Source organism: Ranitomeya imitator, chromosome 7, assembly GCF_032444005.1.
Source record: "Ranitomeya imitator isolate aRanImi1 chromosome 7, aRanImi1.pri, whole genome shotgun sequence".
In the NCBI taxonomy this organism is placed as follows: domain Eukaryota; kingdom Metazoa; phylum Chordata; class Amphibia; order Anura; family Dendrobatidae; genus Ranitomeya; species Ranitomeya imitator.
The window spans coordinates 85,780,447-85,806,017 of NC_091288.1; the positions used below are offsets into that span (position 1 = coordinate 85,780,447).

General features: G+C 42.3%; 1 protein-coding gene across 3 annotated transcripts in view; it reads left to right on the top strand.

Annotated features, from left to right (window-relative positions):
* Nucleotides 1–25,571, top strand: part of KIAA2012 (KIAA2012 ortholog) — a 401,298-nt gene that overhangs the window by 38,307 nt on the left and 337,420 nt on the right. For all 3 annotated transcript variants that reach the window (XM_069733571.1, XM_069733572.1, XM_069733570.1), the window contains exon 2: nt 22,308–22,589. In XM_069733571.1, coding sequence (XP_069589672.1) covers nt 22,308–22,589 — 282 coding nt within the window. The remainder of the gene's footprint in view (nt 1–22,307; nt 22,590–25,571) is intronic.

A 25,571-nucleotide genomic window follows, 5' to 3' on the forward strand; every position in this document is an offset into this window, starting at 1 on the left:
GATGGCTTGATTTTCATGCCATACCTGGATAAGGCTTCGAACACTTCTGCCAGGTCTTTTAAGTGTTGTTCGTAAGTCTTTGAGTAGACGATCACATCATCTAGGTACAGGAGGATGGTCTCGAAGTTCTTGTGTCCGAGGCAGCATTCCATCAGCCGCTGGAAGGTACCGGATGCATTGCAGAGTCCGAACGGCATGCGATTAAATTCACTTAGACCCATTGGTGTGGTGAATGCCGTCTTTTCCTTATCCCTCTCAGCCACAGGGACTTGCCAATACCCGCTTGTTAAGTCTAAGGTGGAAAAATAATTAGCAGATTTCAAAGCGGTCAAGGACTCTTCTATCCTAGGCAAGGGGTAGGCGTCTTTATGGGTGATGTTATTAATCTGCCGGTAGTCTACGCACATTCTCATGGTTCCGTCTTTTTTTTTGACAATCACTAGAGGGGCCGCCCAGGGGCTACAGCTGTCTCTTATTACCCCGGCCTGTTTCATCTCCCTCAGCATATCTTTTGCACATTGATAGTGAGCGGGCGGTATGGGTCTATATCTTTCTTTTATTGGGGGATGGTCACCGGTGGGGATTGTGTGTTCTACCCCTTCTATCCGTCCGAAGTCCAATGGGTGTTTACTGAAGACTTGTTCATATTCCGTCACTAGCCTATACACCCCTTGTTTTTGATGGGTAGGTGTTGAATTTATGCCCACGTGTAGCTGTTGGCACCAATCCTCCAATTCTCCATCTGAGCCGTTGACTTTTACCTGACAGGTTGGTTCTAAGGGCTCAATGGTTGTGATGGCATTGTTGTCAATAGTATATAGCTTTGCCACTGTAGCATACCTTGGCAAATTGACCTCTTCCTCTCCACAGTTCAAAAGTCGTACCGGCACTCGTCCCCGGTGTACCTCGACTACCCCTCGTGCTGTGAGTATAGTGGGCCTGCTGTCGGTGTACACTGGTTCTATTAAGGCTTGATAATCTCGTCCCTTAGTACCAATGGCTGCTCTACACCATACCAGCATTTCTGTTTTTGGTGGGATTACAATAGACGTTGGATCACTTACCCTCACACTGCCGATTTCTCCACCTGCAACTCCTACCTGTTGCCTTAACATCAATACTTTTATTTCCCTCCGGAGAACTCTCTGTTGGCAGGATTGGGCAGTTTCAGCAACTTGCTGCAAGACAGAAATAACTTCGGAAAAGCAGTTCTCTAACACATTCATTCCTATCAATACAGTTGGTTCACAGTTCCGCCGGTCAACATCAACAACACTTATACCCTGTTTCTTCAATTCTACTTTACCAATCTTTATGGTCATCTCCCTGAATCCTAGTTTCGGTACCAACTTACCATTACTGGCCCATATATCTAGTTCAACATCAGAGGGCCCTTTATCAATATCTGCATCAGCCCAGTACCTCTTATAAAGGATATATGGTATAGATGAAATCTGGGAACCTGTGTCCAGCAAAGCGTTGAGGGGAATTCCGTCCAGCACGATAGGGATAATGGGTCGTCCTCCGATGTACCTGTCGTGCCAGGGTGTTGGGCCTTGAAAGTTCATTCCTGCGAAGCGGCCCGCATTCCCAGGGGATTCCCGTTTAAATCACAATCTCGTGCAAAGTGGCCTGGCTGCTGGCAACGGCGGCAAATGGGCTGTCCATCCGGTTGGTAGCGGTCGCGGGGTCGTCCTCTCCATGTCGGGTATCTCCGGGGTCTCATCCATGGAACATCTTCTCTACGGTTTGCCAACTCCATCTTGGGACCTCTCATCTCCTGCATGGTTTTAGCCATTGAAGCAACAACATCAGTTAAAGAGTCAAGCTTTTGTTGAAGAGCCTCATTAGTACTGGGCCCCAGGGGCTTAGCAATGGCCCCGGACATAGCTGATGTCACTGGCACTCCCTGTTGTTGAGGAGCCTCTGCCATGGGTTGCACAGGCTCCTGATCCCGAGGTGCCTCTGCCAGCTGGAGACGTATAGCGCTCTCCTTTAATTGGGCAAATGTCAATTCAGGGTTCTTAAAAACAAGCAAGCTCACATGCCCCCGGTGAGAAGGGGTGTAGAGTCCCTCAATAAATTGATCTCTTAGCAGTTTATCCGCTCCGGTGTTAAAAATGGGTTCAGCCAGTGTAAGTGATTTAAGGGCTTCCTGCAGGTTTAAGGCAAAGTCTCTCACGCCCTCATTAACTTTTTGTTTGCAATTAAAGAATCGTACTTTAGCTTTGCTGCTGGCAGTGGTTTCAAATGTAGCTTTTAATCCAGCAAATATGCGTTCAACAGTGCCTTTTAGATCAGCTGCCCATGCTGTGACTGCTCGCTTAGCATGGCCACTTAACTGCATCATCAGGAGACTAACACGCTGAACTTCACCCACGGGGAACATGTTAAAATGGGCCAGCATCTTTTCTCTGAAATCGTCAAGGGTATTAGGCTCACTTTCATACATTGGAAGCCACGGGCCACCCGGGATATATGGCATCAGCACCGGCATGATAGGCGCCACTCCTTGCACCGCTGCGCTACCGGACTCTCTATCAACACTCTGTCTTTCAGCTGCATTAGCGTCGCCGGGTGCTGCGGCGTCTCCGTGCTGCGACATACTGTGCCCCCTTAGTTAATCCGGACCCTTCCGGTCCTCCGCTTCCGTCGGGATAGTATAGATTCGTTCCGCTGTACAACAGGATTGGTTTTCCCCTTGCTCTGACGTCAGAGCGCTCAGCTTGGTACCGCCCACAATGACACGCCCCCTGCTGCTCCTGCCCACCGCACGCTCTGTAATGGCGGATTCTGAAGTTTTTCAGTCAGACTGGGGTTCAGGTAATGGCGTAGCTCAATTAACAGTCTCGTGCCTAACGGTTATGAGGTGATTACCTCAGGGGATGGCGGCCATCTTTACTCCATTATAACCAATGGGGAAAAGTCACTTTCAATAGTTTTTAATGGGAAATGGAATTTTCTTTAATAAAGTCAATTTTCAAGATTTTTCATCCAAGTTTTCATAGTTTTGGGCTCCAATCACGGCACACAATACCCGGTATACGGGCTGGCTGAATCCTGTTCGTGACGCCAATTGTGACGCCCAAGAGACCGGGATACCCAGCACCGGACCAATGGGGTCTGTCTCTTAAGCGGGATGTCACGGGTGGCTTGACCCGGTGCTGTGGCCTCAGGCAATGCACAGTGTAAGAGGTATCGTGAGGGGACAGGCACTTACTTGATCAGCAGCAGGTTCTCCCAGCGGTGACGATCCCGATCCTGGATAGATGGCTATTGTCCAAATGAAAGACTGAGGCATTGAAACGTTTAACCAGTTTACTTTAACATAAAGGGATTTACAACCAGTCCTGTCACCGGAGTCTGTATGGGAACTCTGAATTACTTTGACCCTGCCGGGGTCTTCGCCTTTTATTGTACGCAATTTCTGTGTGGCCCTGTGTTGTGGATTCTGTTTTTGGGCTCCCTCTGGTGGTTACAGATGGTACTGGGTGACTTGTGTTCTCTGCGGTCTCTGGTGTCCACCTGTTCTATCAGGATATGGGAGTTTCCTATTTAACCTGGCTTTCTTGTCATTTCCTCGCCAGCGATCAATGTAATCAGTGTGTCTTGTTACCTCTGCTTCCCGCTTCTGTAATCTTCAGGACAAGCTAAGTTTTTGATTTTCCTGTTCCACGTTTTGCTTTATTTTTGTTTTAGTCCAGCTTGCAGTTATGTGATTCCTTGTTGCTGGTTGCTCTAGTGGGCTGATATTACTCCTCATGTTCCATGAGTTGGCACATGAGTTCAGGTAATTTCAGGATGGTTTTTTTGTAGGGTTTTTCGCTGACCGCGCAGTTCACTTTTGTATCCTCTGCTATCTAGTTTTAGCGGGCCTCATTTTGCTGAATCTGTTTTCATTACTGCGTATGTGCTTTCCTCTCATTTCACCGTCATTACATGTGGGGGGCTGCTATTTCTATGGGGTGTTTCTCTGGAGGCAAGAGAGGTCTTTGTTTCTTCTAATAGGGGAAGCTAGTCCTTCGGCTGGCGCGAGATGTCTAGAATCATCGTAGGTACGTTCCCCGGCTACTGCTAGTGTTGTGAATTAGGTTCAGGATCGCGGTCAGCTCAGTTTCCATCACCCTAGAGCTTGTTCTGTTTTTTGTGTGCTTGTCCTTTTGTGATCCCCTGCCATTGGGATCATGACAGTATCGCCGGCCCAAAAGTGGTAATCGTATTGGCTGAAGTAGGAGGAAAAGTAGTCTGAGGAAGTTTTTTTTTTTTTTTTTCCTTCCCTCAGAGTTTGCTGCCTAGCCTTAATTGCAGCCTGGCTGCGTCTTACCTCCTCTTAATCCTTGAATGGCTCTGACCTCAGCTGTTTATCATGGACGTCCAGAGTTTGGCTTCCAGCCTGAATAATCTTGCTGCTAAGGTTCAAAATATACAAGATTTTGTTGTACATGCTCCTATGTCTGAACCTAGAATTCCTATCCCAGAGTTTTTTTCTGGAGATAGATCTAGTTTTCTGAATTTTAGGAACAATTGCAACTTGTTTCTTTCTTTGAAATCTCGCTCCTCTGGAGACCCTGCTCAGCAAGTCAAAATTGTAATATCTTTCCTGCGGGGTGACCCTCAGAATTGGGCATTTGCATTGGCACCAGGGGATCCTGCGTTGCTCAATGTGGATGCGTTTTTTCTGGCATTGGGTTTGCTCTATGAGGAACCTAACCTAGATATTCAGGCTGAAAAAGCTTTATTGGCTCTCTCTCAGGGGCAAGATGAAGCAGAAATATATTGTCAGAAATTTCGGAAATGGTCGGTGCTTACTCAGTGGAATGAGTGCGCTCTGGCTGCAAAATTCAGAGATGGCCTTTCTGAGGCCATTAAAGATGTTATGGTGGGGTTCCCGGCGCCTACAGGTCTGAATGAGTCTATGACTATGGCTATTCAGATTGATCGGCGTTTACGGGAGCGCAAACCTGTGCACCATTTGGCGGTGTCTTCTGAACAGGCACCTGAGACAATGCAATGTGATAGAATTCAGTCCAGAAGTGAACGGCAAAACTATAGGCGGAAAAATGGGTTGTGTTTTTATTGTGGTGATTCAGCTCATGTTATATCAGCATGCTCTAAACGCACAAAAAAGGTTGATAAGTCTGTTGCCATTAGTACTTTACAGTCTAAGTTCATTCTGTCTGTGACTCTGATTTGTTCATTATCAGCCATTTCCGTCGATGCCTATGTGGATTCAGGCGCTGCCCTGAGTCTTATGGATTGGTCATTTGCCAACCGCTGTGGGTTTAGTCTGGAGCCTCTGGAAGTCCCTATTCCTTTGAAAGGAATTGACTCTACACCTTTGGCTATGAATAAACCTCAGTACTGGACACACGTGACCATGCGTATGACTCCCGTTCATCAGGAGGTGATTCGCTTCCTGGTACTGTATAATTTACATGATGTCTTAGTGCTTGGTCTGCCATGGTTACAAACTCATAACCCAGTCTTGGACTGGAAGGCGATGTCTGTGTTAAGCTGGGGATGTCAGGGGGTTCATGATGATGCACCTCCGATTTCTATCGCTTCATCTACTCCTTCTGAGGTTCCTGTATTTTTGTCTGATTATCGGGATGTTTTTGAGGAGCCTAAGCTCAATTCGCTTCCTCCTCACAGGGATTGCGATTGTGCTATAGATTTGATTCCTGGCAGTAAATTTCCTAAAGGTCGTTTGTTCAATCTGTCAGTGCCAGAGCATACTGCTATGCGGGATTATGTTAAGGAGTCCTTGGAAAGGGGACATATCCGTCCATCTTCATCTCCTTTGGGAGCAGGTTTTTTTTTCGTGGCCAAAAAAGATGGTTCCTTGAGGCCTTGTATAGATTACCGTCTTTTGAATAAGATTACGGTCAAATATCAGTATCCTTTGCCATTGTTGACTGATTTGTTCGCTCGCATTAAGGGGGCTAAATGGTTCACTAAGATTGATCTTCGGGGTGCGTATAATCTTGTGCGGATTAAGCAGGGTGATGAGTGGAAAACCGCATTTAATACGCCTGGGGGCCATTTTGAGTATTTGGTGATGCCTTTTGGACTTTCTAATGCTCCTTCTGTCTTCCAGTCCTTTATGCACGATATTTTCCGTGAATATCTGGATAAATTTATGATTGTGTATTTGGATGATGTTTTGGTTTTTTCTGATGACTGGGAGTCCCATGTTCAGCAGGTCAGGAAGGTGTTTCAGGTCCTGCGGGCCAATTCTTTGTTTGTAAAAGGTTCAAAGTGTCTCTTTGGAGTCCAGAAGATTTCTTTTTTGGGGTATATTTTTTCCCCTTCTACTATTGAGATGGATCCCGTCAAGGTTCAACCTATTTGTGACTGGACGCAGCCTACATCTCTTAAGAGTCTACAGAAGTTCTTGGGCTTTGCTAATTTTTATCGTCGTTTCATAACTAATTTTTATAGTGTTGTTAAGCCTTTGACGGATCTGACTAAGAAGGATGCTGATGTTGCTGATTGGTCTCCTGTGGCTGTGGAGGCCTTTCAGGAACTTAAGCGCCGGTTTTCTTCTGCTCCTGTGTTGCGTCAGCCAGATGTTTCGCTTCCTTTTCAGGTTGAGGTTGATGCTTCTGAGATTGGAGCGGGGGCGGTTTTGTCACAGAGAAGCTCCGATTGCTCGGTGATGAAGCCATGTGCGTTCTTTTCTAGAAAGTTTTCACCCACTGAGCGGAATTATGATGTTGGTAATCGGGAGCTTTTGGCCATGAAGTGGGCATTTGAGGAGTGGCGTCATTGGCTTGAGGGTGCTAGACATCGTGTGGTGGTCTTGACTGATCACAAAAATCTGATTTACCTTGAGTCTGCCAAGCGTCTGAATCCTAGACAGGCTCGTTGGTCACTGTTTTTCTCCCGTTTCGATTTTGTGGTTTCATACCTGCCAGGTTCAAAGAATGTGAAGGCGGATGCTCTTTCTAGGAGTTTTGTGCCTGATTCCCCTGGAAATTCTGAGCCCACTGGTATCCTTAGGGATGGGGTGATTTTGTCGGCTGTCTTCCCAGACTTGTGACGTGCTTTGCAGGAGTTTCAGGCGGATAAACCTGATCGTTGTCCACCTGAAAGACTGTTTGTTCCGGATAATTGGACCAGTAGAGTCATCTCCGAGGTCCATTCTTCTGTGTTGGCAGGTCATCCTGGAATATTTGGTACTAGAGACTTGGTGGCCAGGTCTTTTTGGTGGCCTTCCTTGTCGAGGGATGTGCGTTCTTTTGTGCAGTCTTGTGAAGTTTGCGCTCGGGCTAAGCCTTGCTGTTCTCGGGCCAGTGGATTGTTGTCACCTTTGCCTATCCCGAAGAGGCCTTGGACGCACATTTCCATGGACTTTATTTCGGATCTCCCTGTCTCTCAAAAAATGTCCGTCATCTGGGTTGTGTGTGACCGCTTTTCTAAGATGGTTCATCTGGTCCCCTTGCCTAAGTTACCTTCCTCCTCTGAGTTGGTCCCTCTGCTTTTTCAGAACGTGGTTCGTTTGCATGGGATTCCGGAGAACATTGTTTCTGACAGGGGATCCCAGTTTGTGTCTAGATTTTGGCGGACGTTCTGTGCTAATATGGGCATTGATTTGTCCTTTTCGTCTGCATTCCATCCTCAGACGAATGGCCAGACGGAACGAACTAATCAGACCTTGGAAACTTATTTAAGGTGTTTTGTTTCTGCTGATCAAGATGACTGGGTTACCTTTTTGCCGCTTGCCGAATTTGCCCTTAATAATCGGGCTAGTTCTGCTACCTTGGTTTCTCCTTTCTTTTGTAATTCGGGGTTTCATCCTCGTTTTTCCTCTGGTCAGGTGGAGCCTTCTGATTGTCCTGGAGTGGACATGGTGGTGGATAGGTTGCATCAGATTTGGAGTCATGTGGTGGACAATTTGAAGTTGTCCCAGGAGAGGGCTCAGCAGTTTGCTAATCGCCGTCGCCGCGTGGGTCCTCGACTTCGTGTTGGGGACTTGGTGTGGTTGTCTTCTCGTTTTGTTCCTATGAAGGTCTCTTCTCCTAAGTTCAAGCCTCGGTTTATCGGTCCCTATAGGATCTTGGAAATTCTTAACCCTGTGTCGTTTCGTTTGGATCTCCCGGCATCGTTTGCTATTCATAATGTGTTCCATCGGTCGTTGTTGTGGAAGTATGAGGTACCTGTTGTTCCTTCGCTTGAGCCTCCTGCTCCGGTGCTGGTGGAGGGAGAATTGGAGTATGTTGTGGAGAAGATCTTGGATTCTTGTGTTTCCAGACGGAAACTTCAGTATTTGGTCAAGTGGAAGGGTTATGGTCAGGAGGATAATTCTTGGGTGGTTGCCTCTGATGTTCATGCTGCTGATTTGGTCCGTGCATTTCATAGGGCTCATCCTGGTCGCCCTGGTGGTTCTCGTGAGGGTTCGGTGACCCCTCCTCAAGGGGGGGGTACTGTTGTGGATTCTGTTTTTGGGCTCCCTCTGGTGGTTACAGATGGTACTGGGTGACTTGTGTTCTCTGCGGTCTCTGGTGTCCACCTGTTCTATCAGGATATGGGAGTTTCCTATTTAACCTGGCTTTCTTGTCATTTCCTCGCCGGTGATCAATGTAATCAGTGTGTCTTGTTACCTCTGCTTCCCGCTTCTGTAATCTTCAGGACAAGCTAAGTTTTTGATTTTCCTGTTCCACGTTTTGCTTTATTTTTGTTTTAGTCCAGCTTGCAGTTATGTGATTCCTTGTTGCTGGTTGCTCTAGTGGGCTGATATTACTCCTCATGTTCCATGAGTTGGCACATGAGTTCAGGTAATTTCAGGATGGTTTTTTTGTAGGGTTTTTCGCTGACCGCGCAGTTCACTTTTGTATCCTCTGCTATCTAGTTTTAGCGGGCCTCATTTTGCTGAATCTGTTTTCATTACTGCGTATGTGCTTTCCTCTCATTTCACCGTCATTACATGTGGGGGGCTGCTATTTCTATGGGGTGTTTCTCTGGAGGCAAGAGAGGTCTTTGTTTCTTCTAATAGGGGAAGCTAGTCCTTCGGCTGGCGCGAGACGTCTAGAATCATCGTAGGTACGTTCCCCGGCTACTGCTAGTGTTGTGAATTAGGTTCAGGATCGCGGTCAGCTCAGTTTCCATCACCCTAGAGCTTGTTCTGTTTTTTGTGTGCTTGTCCTTTTGTGATCCCCTGCCATTGGGATCATGACAGCCCTGCTGCTGTATGTGAACTGGCTGCCGGCCCAATCTGTCCCCTCCAGGTCCTGGTTCGACGGGCAACCCGAGTCCTTTTATCGGCTTACCCCCTCCGGGAGTACCGCTGAACTCTGTGTCTGTTGCTGCGTCCGGCCCTAGTGAAGCTGATATCACCTCACATTTTTCCGGTTGCTGTATTATATATAATGAATACAGCCACGGATCCGGTATCCGTCTTTGCGCCTATTCTGGATAGTGATTAATGCTACCCAGTTCTCACAATGTCCTTTTTTCTCTGTCCCTCTTCTCCTCAGGCCGGTGATTTAGGCCTGGAAACAGTCACAGGGCTGTTAGAAATTCAGCTGTATGACCTCTCACTTTCAACTCCTTAGCCCAACTGCCAGTTCTTCTCTCAGACCAGAATGGATCAAGGGGAGTCTCTGGAGCTCCCCCTTCTGGCCGGAGGTGGTAGTGCAGTCTTGCTATTTTAGTATTTGTATTTAGTGTCAGTAACTGTTTTTGTGGCAAATACCCCTAGGGGTGCCACATATACATGGATAGAATATGGATTACACACGGTTGAAATAATGTACACATGTATATTGAAAAAAAGCACACGGATGGTCAAAATGAAACATCTAACAAGGACGTGTTTTTATGTGCATGTGTGAAGGGGGCCTAAGGCTGTTTTAACTTATTGCTGGATCCTACCTGCCCTTTAAATTTGTTGGCTTTTAGCCTATGAGAGGCATGTTTGATAAATATTAATTTACAGTCCCATTAAATAAAAAGTACAGGGGAGGCAGCTGTTTAACATTTTAGAACAGTTAGTCCATATTGGTGATTATGCCATAGAGTGGTCTGCAGCAACCAAGGCTAAAACATCATTGACATTAACAATTTAGTGTCCGATTACTGTTTATAGACCTCATATGGGAAATAGTGAATAATATTTACCCCCCTATGCTTAATCAGTCATTGAAATTAATCACTGAGAATATAACAAGGGGAAGGATTGAATAATTCCTACCCCCATATGAGAATGCTTATAAAAAAAAAAAAACAAACCTAAAAAGGAAACTAAAGGGAAAGAATTGGATAATACTGACCCCTGAATAATAGCCTTCAGACATTTGAAATTGGAGCAGCAATTTCATTGTGAGAGGAGGAATTATACCCATGCCTAATGGCTATTACAGTAAGTTGGGACATTACTATCTAATATGGACTCTATATTTTTAAACTAGCACAATTTAGTTATTATTGTTATAGTTTAATACCAGTTACATTTTATCTTAGAATCTTTAGTTAGGATCTATTTGCCATTCCACTTGTAAATTATATTGTTGAACCCTATGCAGATTGTATTTTGAACAATTTTGGATAACCATCAAATAAATGTACACCTTGTCGCGGCTGCTGGGCTCTAATTAAAATGGCCAATTTATGCTTTAAGTACCTTCAGTTTCATTAGTATAGCAGTAGTGCAGATCAAATCTCATAAATTCAGTGTTTGCATACATCTAACACTTGCACAGCGCTGCTGTATTCTTTTGCTGACCTATTATGCAGACATAGCAGCTTGCATCCGTTCACACTTGTTTTATTCTGTTTGGAGTTGCTGGTCAATTTTGTTTTTGTTTTTTTTGTATTCTGTTACATGGTACGTGCAGTCCAATCTGTGGACAGCATGGTATACCGAAGGAGAAGCTAATCAAAATGATACATGGGTTTGTTGGAAAAGATTCAGTACACTGTATCATTGAAATCCTTGGTGTTTGTACTGATATGTGTCTAGTGGGCGGGCCTACTGCGTGATTGACAGCTATGTCTGCATGCACAATCACTGAACAGTACTGGACTCCTTTGCATAAAATACCGGGGATTTAAATGAATAAAACAGACTTTTTTGCTGAAGCTTTCCCCACAGTAACGTACATCAATCTGATCAGCTCCTCCTGTTCTATAACTTCCTACCTGCAGATCAGGTATTGTAACCATGGCAGGTTACTTTTTAAAAGTGAATTCAACCAAAAGAAGCTGCGTAAAAAATGGGATTCATGTTTTAAGGTATTGATAAGTGGCTGGGAAAGGTGCGCAGTACAAAGTATATTCTCTGATCAGCAATAACTATGCCGTTCAGACTGAACAATCGGGTATATGTCTTCATAAATCAGCCTGTAGGATTAATTCTGTCAGCTCAAATACGTTAGAAAAACCCTGAGGTCTAAATGACCGAACAGTTGTATTATTATTATTATTATTAATATTATTCTGAATAATAGATGAAGGATGAGTAGGGGAGCATTATGAAGCCTCTAAAAAGTTGGAGACCACAAAATGTTTTATTGTTTTTTGATCTTTTTCAGATGTCTCTATGGTACTGAGTAACAATTATTAGCATCGCATAAGTTGTTAAACTTTTATTGACAGATACTTCAAGTTTATGTAAAAACTCAATATTTACAGTGTTGACCCTTATTTTTCACGATTTTTGTACTTCAGACTGGCAGCTAAATATCAGCTTCTGGACTAAATCCTGACTTTTGACAGCCCAGTCTTGTCTAATCAGCGCTTGGAGTTTATCATGATTTCTGTGTTTGGTTGTGTACCCGCTTTTTGAGGATTGAGAAGAGGTTCTCCATGGATTTGATATTTGACGAGTCTCCTAGCTATGGACCCAAAATTTCAATGTTTTGTTCACCGAGCCACTGTGTTATCACTTTTTCCTTGTGACATGGTCTCCATCATCAAATTACTCCGGGGTTGTTGGGAGAAGTTGCTCTTGGAGCATGTCTAGATCCCAGTCTTCATTCATAGCAATGTTCTTAGGCAAAATTCTAAGTGATACTTAACTGCCAAAATGAACTGGAATATAAGTTGGTGGGCATGCAAAATAGGAGCATGTTCACATAGAATCATAGAATGTTAGAATTGGAAGGGACCTCGAGGGTCATTGTGTCCAACCCCCTGCTCAATGCAGGATTCACTAAACCATCTCAGCCCAGCCTCTGTTTGAAGACTTCATTTGAAGGAGAACTCACCACCTCTCATGGCAGCCTGTTCCACTCATTGATCACCCTCACTGTCAACATTTTTTTTCTAATATCTAATCTGTATCTTCTCCCATTCAGTTTCATTCCATTGTTTCTCGTGTTTCCAAGTGCAAATGAGAATAATAATGATCCCTCTTCACGGTGACAGCCCTTACGATATTTGTAGACAGCTATTCAGTCTCATCTTAGCCTTCTTTTTTGCAAGCTAAACATTCGCAGATCCTTTATCCGTTCCTCTTTGGACATACTTGCAGTCCGCTCACCATCCTGGTAGCTCTTCTCTTTACTTGCTCCTGTTTTTCAATGTCTTTTTTAAAATGTCTTTAAATTGACAAAGCCTAAGACAGGAATAATAATAATAATAATAGGAAGGAACAAAATGAACACATACCCTGCTGTAAGCAAATAAGTAAAACCAATATTGCATATAAATTAGATTGGGTACTTAATAAACATCATTTTTGATTTAAAAAAAAAGTGAAAATGTCATCGCACCAGCGTCAAGGTGTACCCAAATTGTGAGTGAGCCCACTGCATGGATGAAAAGCCCACACACATGAATGGCCTCAGGATGCTTTACTGTTGGGATGACACAGGATTCATGGTAGTGGTCACCGGCAATCTTTTTTTCAGATGTCCCAAACAGTCTAAAGGGGGCTTCATCAGAGAAAAATTGGGACATCTGGATGAACGATTGTCTAGAGAACAAAATATGAGAGCTACCATGAGACTGGACATATGATTGCCACTGCTCGGCCTAGGTCAAAATAGACAATAGTGCAACCTCAATTATAGTGGCAATGATTAGTGTAAAAAAATGAATATATACAGTATATGGTGCAGACAATTCATAAAATAAAAAAAGAAGTAAAAAAATATACAAAATACCTCCGAAAAAACTACCCTCACCCATCAGTGTCGTCATAACACTAACCCTGCCCGATCACCCCAAAATAGACCTGCATTATTTCTAAATGCATTATAATCAATAAAGGACACAAATATTAAACATTGTGACACATATTTTACTACACCAAAATAACATCATATCTATAAAATGATAGCAAAAGAAAACAGAATTGGTAATGGAAAAAATGCTGCAAATATCATAGTGGAGTCTGAACAGACAGAATATCTTTCAATGCTAGGCACCAGTCGCCAGCAGTAATTTTGTGGTTCCTATGACAATCAGGAATTCCTCCAGCTCCGGCCATGAACTTTATTGTGCTTTTCCTTGCATTTCTCAAACCTATCAATAAAGTGTTTTACTCAGAGAAGGATATAGCTGTATTATATTAGAACTGCGTGCACGCAATTATGTGATGCACATCTTTAATAAAATGAGTCATTCAAGCGAATCTCTTGGAGACTGGATTTTTTTCCCGCTATTTCCCCATTAAAGATACAAATTGCTTGGATAGCATAGTCACTGGATTTCCAAAAAAATTCTGACTGGAGTCAGGTAGTCTAACAAGGAACCTTCCTATAGATCTTAAGAGCAGGAGTTGCTGGTCATCTGGATTGTAAAGGCCTTATTCAGACATCATTTTCATATAAGAGATTTTCATCAGTGTATCATTAGATTTTCATCAAAGTTAAAAAAAATGAAGTTTCTCCACATTCTTCCATTTAATTATTAATTAGTTCATTAAAAATGGAGAGCACTTGGATGGCATCTGAGTGCTGGCTGATTTTTTTCACGGACCCTTAGACTTGCAGAGGTGAGTTTGATCTGACACGAGTATCAATATTGGACATATCTCCATGATTTTTGACTCAGTCCACAAAAAATCATGCACTTGTGAACAGGCCCATAGACTACACTAGGTATGAGTGCTCTCTGTGAAAAACACAGGCAGCACTCGTATGCAAAGAAAGGACGTCTGATTGATCCCTGAGGGGAAGTTCCCACAAGTGTTTTGTGCACTTTTTTAAGGGCTCATACCCACATGCGAGAAACTCGGATGAGTCTTGCATGTCAATACCCGGCACTGCACCCGGCACTCAGGAGCGGAGTGTGCGGCTGCATGTATTGCTATGCGGCTGTACGCTCGGCTCCTGAGTGCCGGGTATTGACATGCGAGACTCATCTTCTCACATGTGAGTATGAGCCCTAAGTTGTAGATTGTCTACATAGTAACATAGTAACATAGTTAGTAAGGCCGAAAAAAGACATTTGTCCATCCAGTTCAGCCTATATTCCCTCATAATAAATCCCCAGATCTACAACATTTATACACCAATTAGGTTTCTTGCTTTATGTTCATTGCATTTTTTGTGCATTTTTTAAAAGTGCGTTTTTAGCAAATTTTTTGACTGCGATTTGTGCCTCTTTTTTGGTTGTGCCTCTTTTACGTCCTGTTTTAAATTGAACTGCCTTGTTTTGGATTCTTCCTAGTTTTTTGCTTTGGTAAAACTTTATACTGTCATGGGTGGATTTAACTACATTTGTAATATGTTTAGTCTATGGGAAAAATCCACAAATCAACATACCTTATTTACTGCAAGAGAAATTTTCATACACACACCGCTCATCATTCAACGCATAGTGGGCATGATATTTCTGTAAATCTCATCCACTTTACTAAAAACTTTATTTTTTTTTTGCAATGTGAAAATGTTCAGCATCAAAATATAATTACTGTATTAGATCTAACCTAACTGAGAAGATTTATTGGTTACTAGCATCATAGAAAGTCGACTGCTTAGATTGTTTTTCTACTCATTGAAAATGAAGGTATAAAAATGTCTGGGGTTAGGACGTGCCATTATGAGTCTTAGGCCAGGTTGAGATGAGCGTATGCAAAATCATCCATTTTTCTTTTCTTGGCGATTTCCATATGCAATCCTTGTGACATCCGTATGCCAGTATCGCCCATCTGTATGGCATCATGTTTTTTACATGAACAATTTGATAAAATAATAAAAGGTCAAATACGCTTTCCTATCTTAATTATAATTGGTCTGTGAAAAAATGCATGACATACAGATGGGGAGCTATTGTGTGCGAATCCAATGATTATAGTGAGAGGGTCTGATCCAGAATACGATCAAAGGAGTGCATGCTGCAATTTCTGACATGCAGACCATCAGTTGGTGTATGAAATAACGTTTATGGATATGTTCACACGTATGCGTTTTGGAGGGGGGTTTATGTGTTTTTAAGTACACATTTTAGCTGTCTTTATAGTACCAGTTAAGGCTATGTGCACTCGTTGCGGATTAGGCTTAGGAATTTCTGGTGCAGATTCTGCCTCTCCTGACAGAAAACGCACCTGCGGATTTGTCGCGTTTTTTGTGTGGTTCTGCAGTGTTTTTTTGTGCGTTTTTGCTGTGGTTTTCTTGCGGATTTGCTGTGTTTTTTACCCCTGCGGTTTTCTATAATGGAATGGGTACAAAAACATTGCAGATTCACAAAAAAGAAGTGACATGTTTCCGCAGCGGATTTTCCGCAAAGTGTGCACAGCATTTTTTTTTTCTCATTGATTTACCGTACATTGTACTGTAAATCAATTGCGGATCTGCAGCGTTTCTGCACCCCAAAAAACGCTGTGAATCCGCAACGTGTGCACATACCCCAAGTCTATGAGATTTCAGAAGCCTCATGCACACAGCATGTTTTTCTGTCCTCAGTATTTTTTGCAGAACCTGGCGTTTTGCAGAATAGAGCATGTCAGTTCTTTTAGTGTATTTTACCCATTGAAAGCAATGGGCGATGAACAATCACTGAAAATAAAAACGCTGCAAAAAACACAGGTATCAGGTTTTGCTGCGTTCTCGTGGCCAAAACCTAATGAAGTCGAAACACATTTTTTTGAGCACTAAACTTTATCAGCATGCACAAGACGCAACTGTACCATCACAAAAACACTGAAAAAAATGCAACAAAAACTAAGCAAAACCTGCTTTTCTTGCAGCAAGTTTCTTATTGCCAAGAGAGCAGGTTTTGCCTGCGGGAAAAAACGCACCAAAAACGCAACGTGTGCACATAGCCTACGAACTATCACATTGACGATCAGTGTGCTGTCCATATGCTATAGGTTTTACATGCAGACAGCCCGGTTATACGCTCGTCTGAACGAGCCCTTATAAATTACGCTGTAACTGCTCTGATAATGGAATTTCCATAGTAAAAGTGAAACTTTACAAATTTTTTCAAAGGGAAAAAAAACAATAACTATCTGGTGCAGAATATTTGGCACACTATAAGGCCGCCGTCACACATGCGAGTTTTACGGACGTAAGAGCGCAGAATCTACGTCCGTAAAACTCGCAAAAAATACGGCACAATTATTCTCTATGCCCCTGCTCCTATTTGCCGTATTTTACTGATCAGTATTAGGCCGGCGTCACACACAGCGTAAAACAATACGGTCCGTATATTACGGCCGTAATACGCTGAAAAGTCCCGAAAAAAGTGGTCCGTAGCTCCTCCGTAGGCAGGGTGTGTCAGCGTTTTTTGCGCATGGCATCCTCCGTATGTAATCCGTATGGCATCCGTACTGCGTGGTTTTCTCGCAGGCTAGCAAAACCAACATACCGCTATAGAAGTGATCCATGTGTCCCAAAAAGAAAAGAAAATATATATATACTGTATATATATATATATATATATATATATATATATATATATATATATATGTCAGTAGACACATATATTAGAGAGAAAAGCCGGTAATTCAGTGCGGTGTACAGTAAAATCACACTGACAACTTACAGTAGAATAGGTAGAATAAATGTGTACACATAGAATAGGTATATATATATATATATGTCAGTGAGACACATATATGTATATATATTAATATTTATTCCAGCGCTAGACAGCTTGAAAGCCGGTAATTCAATTACCGGCTTTTTCCTTCTCCTTCCTAAAACCCGACATGATTTGAGACATGGTTTACATACAGTAAACCATGTCTTCTCTCCATTTTTTTTGCAGATTCCACACTACTAATGTCAGTAGTGTGTATCTGCAAAATTTGGCCGTTCTAGCTCTTAAAATAAAGGGTTAAATGGCGGAAAAAATTGGCGTGGGCTCCCGCGCAATTTTCTCCGCCAGAGTAGTAAAGCCAGTGACTGAGGGCAGATATTAATAGCCTGGAGAGGGTCCACGGTTATTGGCCCCCCCCTGGCTAAAAATATCTGCCCCCAGCCACCCCAGAAAAGGCACATCTGGAAGATGCGCCTATTCTGGCACTTGGCCACTCTCTTCCCATTCCCGTGTAGCGGTGGGATATGGGGTAATGAAGGGTTAATGCCACCTTGCTATTGTAAGGTGACATTAAGCCTAATTAATAATGGAGAGGCGTCAATTATGACACCTATCCATTATTAATCCAATACTAGTAAAGGGTTAAATAAAACACAAACACATTTTTTAAAATTATTTTAATGAAATAAAAACAATGGTTGTTGCAGTATTTTATTCAACGCCCAATCCAGTCACTGAAGACCCTCGTTCTGTGAGTAAAAAAACATAATAAACCAACAATATACTTACCCTCCGCAGATCTGTAACGTCCAACGATGTAAATCCTTCTGAAGGGGTTAAAACATTTTGCAGCAAGGAGCTGTGCTAATGCAGGCTGCTCCTCGCTGCAAAACCCCAGGGAATGAGGCTAAAAATAGATCAATGATCTATATTTAGCTTCATTTGCGGTGAGGCGCACTCTGCTGGCTGTTCATAGATCGTGGGAAATTACCTAGAAAGCTCCCTGGCTTTCTAGGTAATTTCCCACGATCTATGAACAGCCAGCAGAGGGCGCCTCACCGCAAATGAAGCTAAATATAGATCATTGATCTATTTTTAGCCTCATTCCCTGGGGTTTTGCAGCGAGGAGCAGCCTGCATTAGCACAGCTCCTTGCTGCAAAATGTTTTAACCCCTTCAGAAGGATTTACATCGTTGGACGTTACAGATCTGCGGAGGGTAAGTATATTGTTGGTTTATTATGTTTTTTTACTCACAGAGCGAGGGTCTTCAGTGACTGGATTGGGCGTTGAATAAAATACTGCAACAACCATTGTTTTTATTTCATTAAAATAATTTTAAAAAATGTGTTTGTGTTTTATTTAACCCTTTACTAGTATTGGATTAATAATGGATAGGTGTCATAATTGACGCCTCTCCATTATTAATTAGGCTTAATGTCACCTTACAATAGCAAGGTGGCATTAACCCTTCATTACCCCATATCCCACCGCTACACGGGAATGGGAAGAGAGTGGCCAAGTGCCAGAATAGGCGCATCTTCCAGATGTGCCTTTTCTGGGGTGGCTGGGGGCAGATATTTTTAGCCAGGGGGGGGCCAATAACCGTGGACCCTCTCCAGGCTATTAATATCTGCCCTCAGTCACTGGCTTTACTACTCTGGCGGAGAAAATTGCGCGGGAGCCCACGCCAATTTTTTCCGCCATTTAACCCTTTATTTTAAGAGCTAGAACGGCCAAATTTTGCAGATACACACTACTGACATTAGTAGTGTGGAATCTGCAAAAAAAATGGAGAGAAGACATGGTTTACTGTATGTAAACCATGTCTCAAATCATGTCGGGTTTTAGGAAGGAGAAGGAAAAAGCCGGTAATTGAATTACCGGCTTTCAAGCTGTCTAGCGCTGGAATAAATATTAATATATATACATATATGTGTCTCACTGACATATATATATATATATACCTATTCTATGTGTACACATTTATTCTACCTATTCTACTGTAAGCTGTCAGTGTGATTTTACTGTACACCGCACTGAATTACCGGCTTTTCTCTCTAATATATGTGTCTACTGACATATATATATATATATATATATATATATATATATATATATAGACAGTATATATATATTTTCTTTTCTTTTTGGGACACATGGATCACTTCTATAGCGGTATGTTGGTTTTGCTAGCCTGCGAGAAAACCACGCAGTACGGATGCCATACGGATTACATACGGAGGATGCCATGCGCAAAAAACGCTGACACACCCTGCCTACGGAGGAGCTACGGACCACTTTTTTCGGGACTTTTCAGCGTATTACGGCCGTAATATACGGACCGTATTGTTTTACGCTGTGTGTGACGCCGGCCTAACAAAGTAAGTGCTGCAGTACACTGTTATCTGTTTGTATGTGCAGTATATGGCATGTGTTACATACTTGTAATGTCTTGCAGTCTCTCAGACAGGAGAAAATTGGATTTGGCAAAGTTGTTTAGCAAAGGAAGTTGACATAGTGGCCACGATGTGTGAATAGTGTGAAGCTGTCATCCAGCAGCTGTGCTCTAACACCTGATATGTATTTTAATGGTCACTTTAGTTTGTGCCTTTGATCCCACGGAAGGGTAAAAGCCAAAGGTTTAACATATTTTCATATGTTACATCCCGTCTAGTAACATAATCATATTACCAGCCTATAAGGTTGAGTCATTTACTATATTTTTGCATAGAAGTGTTGTCAGAAAATATTGTCTACTTGTTTTTAGCACTCACTGAAATAGTGAAGATTACAAGCCAAGCTTAGTGACATGGAGGTAAGTGCTACATGGAGCCATGTGTTCTGCAGGACGAAGCATCACTTGGTTTATCACTGTATAAACTTTGGCGACAGGGTCACTAACCATCCAGAAATTCCAGGACACGCAGTACAAATAGGGCACATTTTTGCTCTGTCCATAAAAAAGTGAGGTGTCCTTGATTATTATTTTTTTTTTAAGCTGAAGGAATTTATACAAATTATTTTGACTGTAAATATCATCATCATTACATAGTTTATGGTGAATGCAGTTGAGGTCTCATATCAGAATTATGGGCTGTAGTAGACTTGTACCACTTAAAATGATTTATTACGGGTTTCCAATGTATCTGTAAAAAAAATATTGTCAGACGGTGATTTTTTGAGAAGCTGTCCAGAAAAAAAAAAAATTAAACGTTGGCAACCCTGATTTACAATGCAGTCTAATGAAATTTCTTTGGTTTAGGCATTGGGCAATGAAACTACTGCAGTGGTAGTGATACTGCAATCTTGGTCTACATCTTCCTTAAAGATGAGTTTTTTTGGCGGATTCTTCAATTAATGTGGACAGGTGTCGATATGCCACAGTCAACTTTTGATTCTAGGTATCAAGAAGGGTTGGAAGGTCCTCTATTGGGTGCACTTCGACCAAGCACTTTCATATATTTTTTTTTGCTGCCCAAAGCTAAGAATGAACTAGTGGCCTTCCAACCCCAAATCAGAGTTAAAAAAAAATAGAGGATGAGCTACTTACTAGCTGAAATGCTCTCTCCTGTAATCTTGGGCGAAGTTCCTCAACTTTGGTGCAATGTTTCCGCAGGCTAGCTTTGGCTGCACCTCCAGAGACATGGCAGACACTTGGACTGTGGAGTGGAAAGTGCTAAGGCTACTTTCACACTAGCGTCGGACTCGGCCCGTCGCAGTGTGTCGGCCGAGGTTACCGACGCTAGCAGTGAATGCGCCGCACAACGGAGGCAGCGGATGCATTTTTCCAGCGCATCTGCTGCCCCATTGTGAGGTGCAGGGAGGTGGGGGCGGAGTTCCGGCCGCGCATGCACGGTCAGAAAAAGCGGTCCGTCGGCAACAAAAAACGTTACATGTAACGTTTTTTTATCCCGGCGGACCGCCACAACACGGCACAACCGTCACACAACGGTTGCGACGTGTGTCAATGCGTCGCAATGCATCGCCAATGTTAGTCTATGGGGCAAAAACGCATCCTGCAGACAACTTTGCAGGATGCGTTTTTTCCCCTAAACGACGCATTGCGACGTATTGAAAATAACTCTAGTGTGAAAGTAGCCTAACTGAACAGGTTTCACCTGACACTACTGTCTGAGGTTTCCTTTACAGGTTGCAGCTGTGTTGTGTTTTTTGTTGCAATCATGATAGGACCATGTTTTTGCATCGCTGCCGTAATGTGTGAACGCGGCCTTATGATGCAGTAGGAGTTCAACTGTTTGAGATAAAAACAGCACCACTATTTTAAAATGATTAATGGCAAAAAACAAACAAAATATAGTTTCAAATGTAGTGTGGGTGATTTGTAGGAAATGTTCCTAGAGCTTTCTGTAAAAGATGGGAATACCTATATCACACGTATAAATGCTTTATGTGTGTTTAACTTTTACTTTTTTCCTAAATTCATTTAGTAAGTAAAATTTCCACCAGATGCTGTATTTAAAGAAAAAAAATCACTAACATAACACAAAAAAATTACACTTCACGACTTAGGCAATTCGCATTCTTTAAAGTTTTGATTGGATGGCTGACGCATTATCCATGTGTCGCATGAGAAGTTTGTCATGGATTTCACACTTTGCATCTGAAAAAAATCAATTTAATAATCTGCAGTATGCCCTTAAAGAGTTGTTTTATTTAGTACTAATATATATGGTCTTTACCAAAAGGTTTGGCTCACAGGATAATGTAGAACTGTGTAAAGACACACCCCAGAGGATCCTGTGAGACTCTCCCCCTAGCTACAATTATTGCTACATTTCAATCAGTTTTACCCCAGAATTCTGGTGAAAATTGTTAGATCGGGAAACAATGTCTGAGCCCCGTGTTTGGCAGATATGGATCAACAACCATTACACATATATATTAAATATATCCATTTACCAAGAGAGGACACTATCATGGCCTATCAGCCTTAAATTGCGCTGACATACTCTTTTAATCTGTATATGATAGTACAGCAAACTGTACTTTCCTGTATACTAATCCATCTAATTTTTCCTTTGATAAATTCTGTCTTAATTTCTCTAATGCCGGGGTCACACTTGTGAGTGTAATGCGAGAAACTCGCGCCTCAATACCCGGCACGTGCGGCTGCATGTACTTCTATGCACCTGAACACTCCGGTCCCGAGTGCCGGTGGCAGTGCCGGGTATTGAGGCGAGAGAACCGGCCTAACACTTATAATATGAAAATTAAAAACGCAATCTGATTGGTTGCTGTGAGCGCCACCAGAGAGTTTTCTTACATTTGTATTGTTTTTAATCCATAATTTCCAATCTGTTTCCTTGTGGATTGTGTGTCAGTATTCTTGACGATTTCTCACTTCTTATTTTAGGATTACTTCAACTGGAAGTCCCGTCAAGATTTTTACATCAGACGTTTTCTCAGTGGCAGATATTCTACCAATGACTACTGGGCAGTGCCGACTCACAAGACGTACAGCACAAGGAAGGGGGCATTGGTTCTCTTTTCTGAGGATTTAGCGTTGTCAGCATGGAATGTATCCCAGGACAAGAGGGTTAAAAAAAGGAAACCCTACAAAAGGAAGAATTATCAGATTGAGCTCAGCACTCTTCAAGATTTGACTGGAGCTATTTTATCTTATGGAAGAAAAAAGGTAATTGCAATATAAAAACAATACTGTAATATAATAATACTATGTATGTAATAATGTACTGGAACTTGTAAGAATACACACATATATGCATGATGCAGAAATCAAACAATAACAGATTCTTGGTATTAGGAACGTATTCTGTGACGTTAAAAGCAAAGGCGGTTATATATTAACTGGTAATTCTGGAGTTTCAAATGTTTCTTTAGGCTTTACCTATAATAATAATATCTTGTGTTTTAAATAATTTTATATTTTAATTGGACTATTATGTACGCAGCATTGACAATATTGTTTTTCTACCGTATGGTTTATTATTTATTTTAAGTGGGAAAGATTCAAATTCTTATGTTTTTCAAATATTTTTTCTTTTCACCTCAATCACAGGTGTCAAGATCCCAAGTCTATATTCCCACTATGAGTTTTCGGTGAATTTTTTATGTTGCGTATTTTATATAAAAAAAAAAAATCAAGTAACCTATTTAACTTAAAGGCTGCACAAATGGTGCAGAAGATCTGCAATATCAAAAACTCACCAAAAGCTCATGGTGTGAACTGGTAAAGTGCTGGAGGGGGGAGGAGTTTCATTGCGCTTAATGGCGTTCGTGATGTAAAACCCAGAGATTTTCCTTCAGCACACTAAGTGCTATGAGGGGTTAACAGCTAATTTGTATAATGGGCTGGGTTTTTGTGGACAATCATAGGGTAGGTGGGAGGTTGTCCACCTTATCTCCACCCCAGGGTGTGGTCTGGGGCTTAAGTAACTGGCCCCCAAAGGTAGTAGGTGTTCAGTGTCTGGAGAGGAACACTCCAGAGAAGTGTTTGTGTTTTGCTAATACCTGAACCGTGGGGCTTGCTGACCTTGAGCGGGCTGACTCCTGCTAATACATACATACTTTCTCGTGTGAGAAGTTCTCTGTAAATATACGGGAGGGGGAGATATGTGTCACTGACAATGTTAGGCTCAGCAATATGAACCTGTTTAAAATGCTCCAGCCGTATTAATTTGCAATAATAAGGGCTGTATTTTTGTGAACAGCTAAAGAGTGGGTGGGAGGCTGTTCACCCTATCTCCACCCACAAGATGTGGACTAGAATGTAAATGTGGAGCCTTTGGACTCACTAAGTGTTCAATGTGTCTGGAGATGAGATCTCCAGAACTGAACTGAATCTCGTTTTTGTTCCCCTGAGCAGGACGGATCCCCACAGCCATGCGGACTGTACTGTATGCTATTTTGTTTTCCCATTATGCCAGAAGAGTGGTGTTTGTTTATGTAACCCTGGACTGGTTTATGCAACACGTTTTTTACCCTTCACGGGATGCGTTCCCGCAAACCGCAGTATATATACGGCATAATGATCGTGTGGACTCACGTTGAGCGCCGCCGCAATGCCTACGATCAGTGCAATCACCGATCGGGGCGTTTAACCCCTCTGATGCTGCTGTCAATAGTGACAGCAACATCAAAGGGGCATCTCAGAGGGAGGGAACGCCCTCTCTGCTCCCATTGGTTCAACGCGATTGCAATCACATTGTGATTATGGTCTCCATGGTGACTCTGCGCCAAAATATGGCCACATTATCACCCAGGAATGGTGGCCTGTAACATCCTGCTCAGAGCAAGAGCTGACACATCTCCTCCCTGCCTGTGATGCACAGATTTAATGAACTGCAATGCAATATCATTGCAGAATATTAGATCAGTTATCAGGGCAGGGAAAGTTAGTGTCCCATCCTGGGACAATGTAAAAAAGTTATTTAAAATTGAAAAATATTAAAATAAAGAAAAAGAAAAATATGAATCCAATAAATACATTTATTGATGTAAAAGCAAAAATAAACAAAAAAATGTACACATACTTGGTATTGCCGCGTCCGGATCGACCCAACCTATAAAACTTTCACTAGTTAACCCATTCAGTGAACTCCGTTAAGAAAAAAACGCAACAAAAAAAGCCAAACTCAAATTGGAATAAAAAATAAAAATACGAATGTAAGTAAAAATGGTATCACTAAAAACTACATCTTGTCCCGCAAAAAAGAAGCTGCCATACTGCTCAATCAGCCCAAAAAATAAAAAAGTTATAGCTCTCAGAATAAAGTGAGGCAAAAATATTAATTTTTTTCTATAAAATAGTTTTTATTATGTAAAAGAACCAAAACATAAAAAACTATATAAATGTGGTATCGCTGTAATCATACTGACCCAACGACAAAAGCTGCCTTATCAATTTTATCACACGTGGAATTGCAAAAAAATACAACAAAAAACTATTCCTGAATTGCTCCCAAAAAAGCGGAATAGAAAGTGATCAAAAAATGTCTTGTGCCCAAAAACGGTATCAATAAAAATGTCAACTTCTACTGCAAAAAGCAAGCTCTTACATGAAATGTGGAAAAATTATAGTTATCTAAATATGGTGATAGTTTTTGCAATAAAAAGCAACTTTTAGTGTGACAGCAGCCAAACTTTAAAAAAACTATGTCTAGTATCCCTGTAATTGCACCAACCCGAAGAATATAGTCGTCTAATCACTTATACTGCACAAGGAATGGTGTGAAAAATAAATAAAACCAATTCTTCGCCTGCTGTTGATTTGTTCATTCTGCCTCCCAAAGATCTCACTAACGCTCAGTAGGGCTCAGCTCACATTTATCCTGCACTCTAGCCGAGCGCGTACACCGAGGTTCCCATGTAAATCTCTGAAATATGTGGTTCAGATGGAACCCTAGCAGAAGATTCACACAACCGCCTCCAAGATTTCTCCCAAATATCCCCCATCCTCTGGAATTCCACGCCTCAACATGTCCGATTATCCACCATCCTTCAGGTGGAACATAAAAACCCAGCTCTTCAGGAAAGCCTGCAGCCTGCAATAACCATTCTGCCGCCTCACCAACCACCCGAGCTGCCGCCTCACCAGCCACACGAGCTGCCGCGTCACCACCACCCGAGCTGCCGCGTCCCCACCACCAGAGCTGCC